Raw genomic sequence first — 13300 nt, 5'->3', positions numbered from 1 at the left:
ATCATTACTTTAAGACATGAAGGTCAGTTAATCCGGAAAATGCAGTCGCAAAAACCATCAAGCACTATGATGAAACTGTCTGCCACAGGAATGGAAGACCCAGAGTTCTCTGCTGCAGAGGATATGTTCATTACAGTTAACTGCACCTCAGATTGTAGCCCAAATAAATGCTTCAGAGTTCAAGTAACAGACATCTCAACATCAACTGTTCAGAGGAGACTGTGTGAATCAGGCCTTCGTGGTCGAATTGCTGCAAAGAAATCACTACTAAAGGACACCAATAAGAAGAAGATACTTGTTTGGGCCAATAAACACGAGCAATGGACATTAGACTGGTGGAAATCTGTCCTTTGGTCTGTGCAAAGCTGTCATCAAGGCAAAGGGTGGCTACTTTGAAGAATCGCAAATATAAAATATATTTTGATATGTGTGTTATTTCATAGTTTTGATGTCTTCACTATTATTCTACAATGTATAAAATAGTAAAAATAAAGAAAAACCCTGGAATGAGTAGGTGTGTCCAAACATTTGACTGGTACTGTACATTGTACTGTGCTCCTATTCGATACTACACTGTAAGTACTGTATACTCATGATTTACTAATATACCAGTATGACAGTATATCAGTATGACACTCATGCCTGTGAGATCACAGTGTTGACACAGCATCCACAGTCAAGTCTAGGAGGAGTTTCTATTCACCTCACTCACCAACTCCAGCTCCTCATCGGTCTACAGTGGGCAGTAGGACAGAGAACACGGGTTACAGTTCTGTACTAATCTGCTGATCTAGGATCAGCCCCCCAATCCTAACCTTAACCATTGGGCTCATTAAGGGGAAATGCAAAACTGAACTCGGATCAGCATCCAGGGGGCTATTTCCTCACAAAAATATCAAATTCAGAACAGTAATTATGACGAGATGCACGGATGCATTTTGACATCAATTCTTCTTTAGCACCGCCTAAAGCCACACTCAGTTTGAGTGCCAAAATCAACCTTTGAATTGAATCTTACTATAATTACTGTCCTATTAATTCTTCAATTACATTATAAACTAATAATGACTCAGCATCTGTCTTGAAGAAAAATGTGCACTTCCGAGTGACACCACTCTGAGAAACAAAACGCTGTTATTACTGTAGACATCCCAACCTCCTAAAATGTGTTGAGTTGAATCACAAGACACAATAATAAATAAATACCTCTCATATTTCAACCGTTTACAAATCAAACAGTGTACAATTCGTTTAGGTATTAAATGTTTATCTCAGAAGGAACAGAGATTTGACCTAGATAGTTTGTGTGTATGCATTGATATGTATGCTGTGTGCCCTTAAAAAATGTATGTAGTTCTGTCCCTGAGCTGTTCTTGTCTATTGATGCTCTGTATTATGTCATTCTGTATTATGTTTAGTGTTTTGTGTGGACCCCAGGAAGAGTAGCTGCTGCTTTTGCAACAGCTAATGGGGACCCTAATAAAATACCAAATACCAAAAATTCATAAAGATTCAGCACCCCATTGTTTTGTGACTGGCGGGACACCAATGAAGCATTTATCAATGTGAGAAAACAACAGACTCAGTTTGGGCCAGTAGGGCTCCCGTAGTAGATCTCTCTGCGGCTCACCAGCTGCATCAGGCTCTTGCCGCTCTGGGAGGTGATGACCCGGAGATCAGGCTTGCGGCTGTTCACCATCTGAGGGCTGGGCGGAGGTGGAGACTTGGCCGGGACTACTTTCCCCAGGCTGTTGCCGTTGGATACGGAGAGGAGGCCGGGGGAGGCCCTGGCACTGATGTAGCCGTTCGCTGGTTGAGAGGGAGACGGAGAGGAGATATTAATATGGTGTTAAGGAATGTATGGAGTGTTTGTGTGGTGTGTGTATACCTCTCACTTACTGTAGGACAAATGTAACACTGTGAATAACAGCATGAATCTGTAAACATTTACTCGTTTGAGCCTTTCACGCATTACACCTTAACACTACAAAACGTCATAGCTTTTCTCTACAGGAGCAATGTCACATCTATGTCAACCCTACGGCATCCCTACAGCATGTCAACATTCAGACAGTCCCCTTTAGTTCATGTCATGTGACACACCCCTAAGAGAAACAACCTTTTGTTATTACTCAAGACATTCCAACCTCCTAATGTGTTGTTGTCTCATAAGACACAATTAAAAACAAATAAATACCTCTAATATTTGTATCTTTAACAAATCAAACAGCGTACGCTTCGTTTTGGTTTCACACATTATGAATTTCTATCCATCGAACAGCTCAACGGTGAGCAGTGTTAATCTGGGACAGCATCAAGCTACTCAGACAACAGCATTCCTTCTTGCCATGGGACAGACCGTCAGACTGATTTCCCCTTACTTGGTTAAAAGGAGCTGTTGACTCAAAGAAAGACAGGCTCACTGTGTGGATGGGGGAGCGGGGGACTTTCCCAGCACTGTCAGGAACACAACCAGGCAAACACAGACAGTAGACACACACAAACAGAGAGTGAGAGAGAGAGAGACAGAGAGAGAGATACAAAGAGACATACGAACGTACTGTGGGCAGACACACAGTCAGACACACAACTACGCACGCACGCTCACATACTCCCTAGAGCTGGGCAGGGTTCTGCGACAGCAGATAAAAGTTGCTCCATGACGTGTCCCAGATGCTACCAGCATGTGACACCGTTTCATCTCAGTCACACATACTTCAGTTCAGACACACACACACACACACACACACACACACACACACACACACACACACACACACACACACACACACACACACACACACACACACACACACACACACACACACACACACACACACACACACACACACACACACACACACAGGCGGGTGGCAAGGAGCGAATGATGTTTGTTCCAGACTCATTTGTGGCAGCAGTATCAATAACACACTACCTCCATCAAACATACAAATGCGTAACAGTTATCATAATTTTGCTCACGCCATTCACAACTGGATAAAGAACTCTGGGCAGCCAGTGAAGGTTACTTTGTACTGAGGTGTTTAGGGATGGGAATATGGGAATTTAGGTGAGTGTGAGCCACAGCCGAGGGAAAAGTGGAACAGGGCGATGGTGGCTTTTTGTGTTGTAGCAGACAGAGACACTCGCTCCTAGCAGACCTAGCAGACAGAGACACTCGCTCAGTCCTTCCTCTAAGAAACCGGACACTCACTCATCTACCCCAGCAACAGAGGGAGAAGAAGGAGGAGAAAGTATGTGTGTTAGTCAGATGTTGGCCCCAGGCCCTGGGCTCTTTGAACAACAGGGCTCTAGTGTGTAAGAATTCACATTCATTATGTGTCTATGTGAATGTTCATCCATGCATGTGTTTGTGTAAGTTTACAGTTGAAGTCGGAAGTTTACATGCACCTTAGCCAAATACATTTAAACTCAGTTTTTCACAATTCCTGACATTTAATCCTAGTAAAAAATTCCCTGTCTAAGGTCAGTTAAGATCACAACTTTATTCTAAGAATGTGAAATGTCAGAATAATAGTAGAGAAAATAATTTATTTCAGCTTTTATTTCTTTCATCACATACCCAGTGGGTCAGACGTTTACATATACTCAATTAGTATTTGGTAGCATTGCCTTTAAATTGTTTAACTTGGGTCAAATGTTTTGAGTAGCCTTCCACAAGCTTCCCACAATAAGTTGGGTGAATTTTGGCCCATTCCTCCTGACAGAGCTGGTGTAACTGAGTCAGGTTTGTAGGCCTCTTTGCTCACACACGCTTTTCAGTTCTGCCCACAAATCTTCTACAGGATTGAGGTCAGGGCTTTGTGATGGCCACTCCAATACCTTGACTTTGTTGTCCTTAAGCCATTTTGCCACAACTTTGGAAATATGCTTGGGGTCATTGTCCATTTGGAAGACCCATTTGCGACCAAGCTTTAACTTCCTGACTGATGTCTTGAGATGCTGCTTCGATATATCCACATAATTTTCCATCCTCATGATGCCATCCTTTTTGTGAAGTGCACTAGTCCCTCCTACAGAAATCACCCCCACAACATGATGCTGCCACCCCCGTACTTCAAGGTTGGGATGGTGTTCTTCGGCTTTTAAGCGTCCCCCTTTTTCCTCCAAACATAACAATGGTCATTATGGCCAAACAGTTCTATTTTTGTTTCATCAGACCAGAGGATATTTCTCCAAAAAGTACGATCTCTGTCCCCATGTGCAGTTGCAAACCGTAGTCTGGCTTTTTTATGGCGGTTTTGGAGCAGTGGCTTCATCCTTGCTGAGCGGCCTTTCAGGTTATGTCGATATAGGACTCGTTTTACTGTGGATATAGATCATTTTGTACCTGTTTCCTCCAGCATGTTCACAAGGTCCTTTGCAGTTGTTCTGGGATTGATTTGCACTTTTCGCACCAAAGTACGTTCATCTCTAGAAGACAGAATGCGTCTCCTTCCTGAGCGGTATGACGGCTGCATGGTCCCATGGGTTTTATACTTTGGTACCATTGTTTGTACAGATGAACGCAGTACCTTCGGGCGTTTGGAAATTGCTCCCAAGGATGAACCAGACTTGTGGAGGTCTATATTTTTTTTCCAAGGTCTTTCTGATTTCTTTTGATTTTCCCATGATGTCAAGCAAAGAGGCAGTGAGTTTGAAGGTAGGCCTTGAAATACATCCACAGATACACAATTGACTCAAATTATGTCAATTAGCCTATCAGAAGCTTCTAAACCCATGACATCATTTTCTGGAATTTTCCAAGCTGTTTAAAGGCACAGTCAACTTAGTGTATGTAAACTTCTGACCCACTGGAATTGTGATACAGTGAATTATAAGTGAAATAATCTGTCTGTAAACAATTGTTGGGAAAATGACTTGTGTCATGCACAAAGTAGATGTCCTAACTGACTTGCCAAAACTATAGTTTGTTAACAAGAAATTTGTGGAGTGGTTGAAAAACCAGTTTTAAATGACTCCAACCTTACTGTATGTAAACTTCTGACTTCAACTGTACTTTCATGTATGTTTCTAAGTGTTTATGTGTTGTATGTATGCATCACCATATCTGTTTTAGTGTGTACCTGTGTGAGTGTGTGTGCTGTGTGAGTGTGTGTGTGTTCTCTCTCCCAGGTTCTACTCCTATTACACCCAGTGCCGAGTGTGGGAATCTCAGGAATGCCGGGTGACGTCAATGGTGACATTCCCTGAGCCCAGAGCCTGGTTCTGTGTTCAACAGCTGAGAACGATAGAGCGAGGGGGAGGAGGACGGGATGTGGAGAGAGGAGGGGGAAGAGAGAGAGAGAGAGAGACAGCGGGCTAGCAGGGTGAGTCACTTGAGCTGCGTCTTGGGACCACTGCACTGTTTACTGCACTGGAGGGTTACTGAGACAACCCCAGTTTAGAGAGAGAAAGGCATCGTGACTACTGTGGTCCCTGTTCCATGACTTTGTGACTTGGGTCTGATTCTGAAACTTCAGATATGAGTGTGTAACTTGTACGAGTCTTTCATTGATATCAATGTGAAAGCCAAACCTATGCTCACAAAATGTAAATTAAGACTTGGTGCTTAGTACCTTAGTCACAAATAGTTAAACATATTCTTCTCAATACAATAATACAGTCATTCAGTTTTGGGGAAGATATTGTAGCACAATATCTGATAATATTGTCATCTACCTATGACTGTATGCTGAGAGGAATTAGATTAGAAGTGAGGCTCTGGCCGGTGTCAAAGTCACCTCTGAGGAGATGGCTCTGCCTACAGTTTGAACCAGGGGGATTAGAGTGTGTGTGTGGAAGGGGGGGACATGGGGGAACAGCTGCGATAGAGGGAGAGAAGGACAGAGAGCGAAAAGGAGAAAGCAGGGTCAGGGGAGACAGAAGAAGGGGGGTGAGGAGAAGGCGTAGATGCTAGGCCAGAGTGTTCATGTCATTCATGTCTCTCTCTACCCCTCTTGCTCCCTTTTTTCCTCAGTCTTTCATTCTCTCTCGTTCTCTTTCCCATCAACCCCCTGAGCTTTTTACAAGTGGCTTTCCTGTGACCCTCAGCTGTCGCTGGCCAACAGGTGTGTGTGTATGTGTGTGTTTGAGTACATAAGTGTCAGTGTTTGTGGCGGATGCCATCGACCAGCTATCCTGACATCTTTTTCTCTTCCATCAAACAGTGGAGTCTGTCCCAAAGTGTAATCCATACACCTTTTATGCTTTACTATAACCCACAACTCCCATCACATCAAGGAAAGCCATGAAGGGTAAAAACTAACAAGCTAATGATCTATTGTCACAGCTACAACAGAGAGACGCAGTTCACTGTGTATACAGTATCATCTTATTTGCTAAGTAAAAACTACTCAAACCCAACTAGGTATTTTAGCAGAAGTAGACGTCACTTACGAACTGGGCTCGGGCATCCTCCGTTGGAGTTGTTCAGTTCACCTCCTAATAGAGCACCTGTGGAAGTAAGAACAGAAGATGGCGGCCATCTTGAAAAGGACAAGTTAAGGACAAGAAAAGGACAAGTTGCACATACGAGTGGATGTGAATGGTAACAATTGCTAAGAAAACATGAAGAACATGAACAATGCTGAATCCATAACATTGATGCTGTTCATCGACTACAGCTCAGACTTCAACACCATAGAGCCCGCCAAGCTCGTCACCAAGTTCAGGAACCTGGGACTGAACACCTCCCTAGATCTTGGACTTCCTGACGGGTAAACTTCAGGTGGTAAGAGTAGGCAACAATACCTAAGCCACACTGATCCTTAACAGGGGTGCCCCTCAGTGGTGTGTGCTTAGGCCCATCTTGTACTCCCTGTTCGCCCACGACTGTGTGGCCACACACAACTAACTCCATCATCAAGTTTGCTGATGACACAACGATGGTAGGCCTGATCAGAGACCTGGCAGTGTGGTACCAAGACAACAACCTCTCCCTCAACGTCAGCAAGACCAAGGAGCTGATTGTGGACTACAGGAAACCGGAGTGGGTCCACACCCCGATCCATATCAACGGGGCCGCAGTGGAGAGGGTCAAGAGCTTCAAGTTACTCAGTGTTCACATTACTGAGGACTTAACATGGTCCTCTCACACCAGCACAGATGTGGGTGAAACGATTTGGCAGAGCCCCTCAGATTCTTAGGAACATTTACAGTTGCACCATTGAGAGCATCCTGTCTGGTATGGCAACTGCACCACCCTCGACAGGAAGGACCTACAGAGGGCGGTGCAGACAGCCAAGTGCATTATTGGGGTTGAGCTCTCAGCCATCCAGGACATACATGCTAGGTGGTGTCTGAGAAAGGCCTGAAAGATTACGAAAGCTTATATCCCCTGGCCATAAGACTGTTCAATGGCTAACAACTACTGCTCCCCCTCACACCTCCCCTGCCGCTAAAATGATTATTGATTTGATCTATTACTACCACTACGCTGCTGCTCATTGATTATTGATTGTCATCACCATTTATCCAGTTTACATGTATATATTACCATTAGTATATTACCATAAATATTTATATATTCCTGCTACAAGTCACTTTTCAGCCCTGTTTACATGTACACCGAGTATACCAAACATTATGAACACCTTCCTAATATTGAGTTGCACCACCCTGTTTTCTTCAGAACAGCTTCAAGTCGTCGGGGCATGGACTCTACAGGGTGTCGAAAGCGTTCCACAGGGATGCTGACCCATGTTGACTCCAACACTTACCACAGTTGTGTCAAATTGGCTGGATGTCCTTTGGGTGGTGGACCGTTCTTGATACACGCGTGAAACTTTTGAGCGTGAAAAACCCAGCAGCGTTGCAGTTCTTGACACAAACCAGTGTGCCTGGCACCTACCGGACCCTGTTCAAAGGCACTTAAATCTTTTGTCTTGCCCGTTCACCCTCTGAATGACACACATACACACTCCATGTCTCAAGGCTTAAAAATCCTTCTTTAACCCGTCTCCTCGCTTTCATCTACACTGATTGAAGTACATTTAACAAGTGACATCAATAAGGGATCATAGCCTTCACCAGGATTCACCTGGTCAGTCTGTCAAAGAAAGGGCAGGTGTTCTTAATGTTTTGTATAATCCGCCTATCACGCCTTCATTTACACTCTTGAGCATGCACCCACTCTTGAGCGCACACACACACACACACACACACACACACACACACACACACACACACACACACACACACACACACACACACACACACACACACACACACGCACACCATATGCTGCTGCCATACTGTTTACTACTTTATTATCATCTATCCTGTTACCAGACACTTTCTCCTAATCCCTGCCTACATGTACAGTACATCTCAAATACTCCAGTATCCCTGCACATGTTGTATTGGCACTGCCCCCATATATAGCTTCCTCTCTTTTTTCTCCTGTTTTTTATTTTGTATTATTAGTTACACCATTTTGATAATACATTTTTTCAAAATTACTGCACTGTTGTGTATGGCTTGCAAGTTAAGCATGTCACTGTACTTGTGCATGTGACAAATAAAACTTGAACTTGTGATGAAGTCAACCATTAACCACCGTCCACTCTGTTCGTTACCTGCGCTGGCCGGTCGCTGTGGTAACCCTGGAGACCCAGTGTTCCTCTGGAGAGATGGTTGCTGTGGCGACAGCAGGCGAGGGTCTGTGAGGGTGGAGGTGACGAAGGAGGTGGTGACCAGGCCGCCAGAGTTACTGAACTGGAGAGCGTTCTGATTGGACACTGGCACCGTGACGGGCATGGAGAAGGTGGGCTGTGGGACGGCTGACTGGAGGAAAGACAGGAAGAGGAGGGGCTTAGAAATGTAACCGCACGATGGGCACATGTATAATGTTAAAGACACTAACACACACTCTCAGAAGCATGTGCACGCACAAGCACACCCACATGATTCGTTACCATGCAAGTGACTTATGGAAACAAGAAGCTGAAAAAGTGTTTGCTTTCAGATCACATGCAAGGTTATGTGTACATCATAAAAGCTACATGGGATTGTTATTGCATTGGTTATTGGTGACATGTATAATATGACATCTCACGACCCCACATAGTATCTTTAATTGCAGGGAAAATTGAAGAGAAACTATAAAAGTTTTTTATTTTTGCACAGAGCTTGGAAATTTGAGTATCTGATATGTAGCTTCTACCTGAGAAGTTGACTGCTGATTTTCTTAATTTTACTTTGAAGTAAACGTTTACCCTTAAAAATGCATATAACTAGTCACTAAAACATTCTCTAAAGTATCAAGGACTGCTTTATCAAAGTATAAGAAGTGTAGTTAGCAAATAGCTTTGAACCGGTCCTGAGTCAGCTAAATATTACTAGCCGTGTGACCCAGACCAACACCAGGTCCTAGTCAGAGACAGGACCCAGGTTAGGGTTGTCCACTCTTCTGCCTGTAACCCATTTCACCCTGTTTTCCTCATCATGGCATAAAGCAGGCAGGGCCTCTATATATAGAATATGGGCCAAGCGTGGCCTGGTACTGTATGTGCTGAGTGAGACCCAGTTTAAAAAGATAGAAAGAAGATGCTCTACTCTGTCCATCATATCGACCTTCCTTCCCGTTAGCCTACAGCGTATTCCACAAGTTTACATCTGGGATGTATGTGCGATGCTATACAGGGAAGAAAGGAGAGCAGAGGAGACTAAATTATTTTGTTATTGTGTGTTTTGTAATGTATCGGTCATAATCTGATAAGAGTCCTGTCATTCTTGTGACAAACTATTTGTCAATGTGGCAAGACTGAGTGTAACCTTTTCCTTTCTTTATAGCATTTTAGTAGACTGAGTATTAGTCTTTGTCTGCATTATCCTGTTCTAGTGACGAACAACAACAGTGCTAGGTAACGTAAAGACAGAAAAGCATCTGGGCTGTCACTAGTGCTGTAGCTCCTCTGACCCATAAGACCTGCGAGGGTGTCACTCAATATGCTGTATATGGCAAGAATGTTCAGGGGACTATGGTGACAAAACCAATCTGACTTGGACTCCACAGTAATAGAGATGTCTCAAATCCCAGAGCACCAGAAACTGAGAGAGAAAGAGGCAGAGAAAGAAAGAAAGCGCAAGTGAGGGTAGGGGAGAGAAGAAAAGAAAAAAAGAGAAATAAAGACAAAGACAGAGAGAGAGAAAGCCCAAATGGGTAAGCCTACTGGGCAAGCTGGTGGGCAGTTCTGGCGTCTGGAGAGGTAGTCTACAATATAAGGCAGAAGGTTACAGCACTGCAGCACTGCACACTGGCCAGGCAGAGAGGAGGGAGGGATGGATGGATGGGTGGAGGGATGGAAGTGGGGTTAGTGTGATGGGGCAGAGGTGTGGAAACGTGGAGCATACAGCACTGGGACAGCACTTCCTACATACACTTATCGTACACTCATTAAAATACTGTTTAATACTACACTGATGTACACTAAACTGTGCTGTGCCATTTGGACAGATATCTCTTGGATAACAAGTTATTCAGTGGTATTGCTAAGTTAGGTCAGATAACTACCCGTGGGCATAATTTTAATACTAGAGTAGAGTGACTCATCCATTGTGTCAAATACATGTCATTATAAAGGCCCTAAAATGAATCATATTGGATAAATAATAGTCTTTAAGCTTTTCCTCTGGCTAAGTGGGTTCATTGAAGGCAGCTCAAGGCCTTCAACAGCATAACAAAAAACAAACCTATTTTCTCAGCGCCGTGCTACATTGGTGTATTTCCTAGATGCGAGGGTATCAGAATGAATTAAACCAATGCCCTACTTTCCTTCCCTCCCTCTTGTCCTAGAAGCCTTTGAAAGTTTTCCTTTCAACTTTTGGGAACGTCTCATCCTATTTGTTAGCAGTGACGGATTAAAACCACAAAAACAACGTTCGGTTGACCTTTAAAAGGTCCTTGATATTTGACTACAATGTTGATCTTACCAGTGAATACTCTGTATAATGCAATTAGATCGAATCGTTTCACAAAAAGAATGCTCAGCTTTTATCTTAGTATTGTTGGAATACAGGAGGGAAAACTAGTGCTTTAAAAATTTCTAAAATAATTTCAAATGACAGAGAAATAAGGAAAATGTGTCTCTTTTTAGTACAAATTTTCTGACAGTCACAGTCAATTTCAAACTAACACAACACATAACATTGCAAACAATATTAAGGAACATCTCTTAAATCTGAAAAGCTAAATCAGCTGTGTCACCAATTGGCAAGTTCCAGTCTAGCCTTATAATCCTGTACATGCCTGTAGCCTGCCTAGCCTCCCTATGCTCCCTAGCACTTTCTACTCGACTCCGGGGATTGCAGTACGAGTGGGATTAAGCGTGTATATCCCAGCCCCCTAGCTGTCATGTTGGTAGATTATGATGCTGTTGAGGGAGATTGGTGCTGTATGCTTCCGTTTGCTACAGTAGGCCCTGTGAAAGGTGTGCCGGGCAAGGTGGGGGATGGGGGGGCCAAAGCCAGTGCTAGCTTGAATCCAATCGTCTAGGGTGGGAGCTACACTGTCCAGGGGGTGGCAGATTGAATTCTATTCTTCTTCTTTCTACTCAGAAATGCTTTTAGGAGCTATTTCAGCTCACCACAAACACCAAAGTGTTGGAGATACGGCTTAGGTTAAATGCAGGATAAGTGGTATTCACTGAACTCATTCAATAGAGAGACAAACTTTTTTGCTGAAACGCTGCTTTAATGTAAGTTAGTGGTTGGGTGTGTGATAATATTATCAGTTTTGGAGAACAAAACCTTTCCATCATCATTGAGTTTTTTGTCTTAGTGACAGTATCCTGCATAATACAGATTACGCAATACATTGTAGTACATGTTGTATAATACATTCTAAAAAACCAGGGCTTAAGTCAGGGATAGGTGTGTATATCTCTAGTTCAGCTCATCCTGTGAGCAGTAAAGTCCTTCACATTGGCCTGGCGGGAACTCGATAGACAAAGTCCCATCCCTCGTGACCAATAGGGAGGCCAGATCAGACAGGAAGTCTGGTTGAAATTGAGTGCTCCTCATTAAACTGACGTTAATGGCATTATTGAGCCCTGGTGGAAAATAATGAATCATAAAAAAATTGGCACCGGAGAGAGGAATAAAAGAGGCAATAAACCGTGGCAGCGTGCCAATTATGAGGCAGCCCTGGAGAGTGTCTGAAAAACACCCTGGAAAATGAGGAACAGCCTATCCGAACCTAGATGGTCACACTTTATCTGTAAAACTAACACCCTTGAAAAGCATGAATCTTGTACGAGTCTTCTCACACTAACAATGGGGTGACAATGAATAATGAGAAGTTTTGCCCCGTTTACCATGGCATCCTCATATGCCACTTTTATGTAGTCTTTATGAAATCTGTCAATAGCTTATGAATGATTCCTGAGACCTGTGACCACTCTCCAATCAGACTGTTGAGCTCCGCGCCCCGACATCCTTGCCTGGGCACACACGATCAGAGGGGGATTGTGGGTACAGAGGTGGGTGAGAGATGGAGAGGAGTGGGGGGTGGTGGGGTGCTCTGTGAGTATTTGAGTTGCTGTCTGCAACCGGATCTGGGTCAAATCCAGTCCGGTCTGGTAACACAGCAGTTCTGGTACAGCTCACGGTACTCACTGACAGCCTATAGCTCTGCATCATTTTATCAAACTCCTCGTCAATTTTTTTGTATTTCTCCTCAGTGTGGGGGGTGAGGGAGAAGGGCTCCTCGGGGTCTGGGCTCTCTGAGTCCCGGTGCTCTTTCTTGTTCAGAGCCTTGGTCCGTTCGTTCCCACAACGGAGAGAGGAGAGGAGAGGAGAGAGAGGGAGGTTAGAGAATGTGACGAGAGGACGATGGTACTCACGCCATAGCGCTTGAACAGGATATCCAGGTCCTCGTTCTTGCGGTACTTGTCATCGTTTAACGGGCTTTGGTCAATGGAGTCGTCGCCGTCCGGCTCGGGGCTGTTGCAACCGTTAAAGCCTTTCTTTCGCAACGTCTGAAGCGGTTAGAGGAGGAAGAAGCAGAGGAAGGAGGAAAACATTTCATTTTCATGCACAATTATGTCAACAACACCCATTAACCAGACTGTACCATCATTTAAATTCTAATAATGATAAGGAAAGGAACAGCGATGGCATTCGAACAAAACCAGTAACATGATTCTGAGCCTCAGATAATATTTAAAATCGATCCATTCCAGGAAGGTCAATGTCAATGTTCACAACATCTATGGCCGTTTCGAAGCTAACCACCTTTAAAGGTTTACTCTACACAAATCAACAAAGATGTCTGAAATGAGGAGTTATCACTGGACAA

General features: G+C 43.8%; 1 protein-coding gene across 9 annotated transcripts in view; it reads right to left on the bottom strand.

Moving 5' to 3' along the window:
- mef2d (myocyte enhancer factor 2d) overlaps nucleotides 1-13300 on the bottom strand; it is a 78667-nt gene that overhangs the window by 11771 nt on the left and 53596 nt on the right. For 3 of the 9 annotated variants that reach the window (XM_024395219.2, XM_024395256.2, XM_024395265.2), the window contains exons 4-8: nucleotides 12619-12756; nucleotides 8580-8787; nucleotides 6400-6456; nucleotides 1631-1809; nucleotides 704-733 (exon numbers count right to left, since the gene is read on the bottom strand). In XM_024395219.2, the coding sequence (XP_024250987.1) occupies nucleotides 704-733; nucleotides 1631-1809; nucleotides 6400-6456; nucleotides 8580-8787; nucleotides 12619-12756 (612 nt within the window). Of the gene's footprint in view, nucleotides 1-703; nucleotides 734-1630; nucleotides 1810-6399; nucleotides 6457-8579; nucleotides 8788-12618; nucleotides 12757-12845; nucleotides 12981-13300 lie in introns of all 9 variants that reach the window. The other 6 variants (XM_024395234.2, XM_042311503.1, XM_024395250.2 and 3 more) reach the window with 4 other exon arrangements.

This window comes from Oncorhynchus tshawytscha, linkage group LG03 (genome assembly GCF_018296145.1).
Source record: "Oncorhynchus tshawytscha isolate Ot180627B linkage group LG03, Otsh_v2.0, whole genome shotgun sequence".
NCBI classification, from domain to species: Eukaryota; Metazoa; Chordata; class Actinopteri; order Salmoniformes; family Salmonidae; genus Oncorhynchus; species Oncorhynchus tshawytscha.
This window is presented reverse-complemented; position numbering and strand designations above follow the sequence as displayed.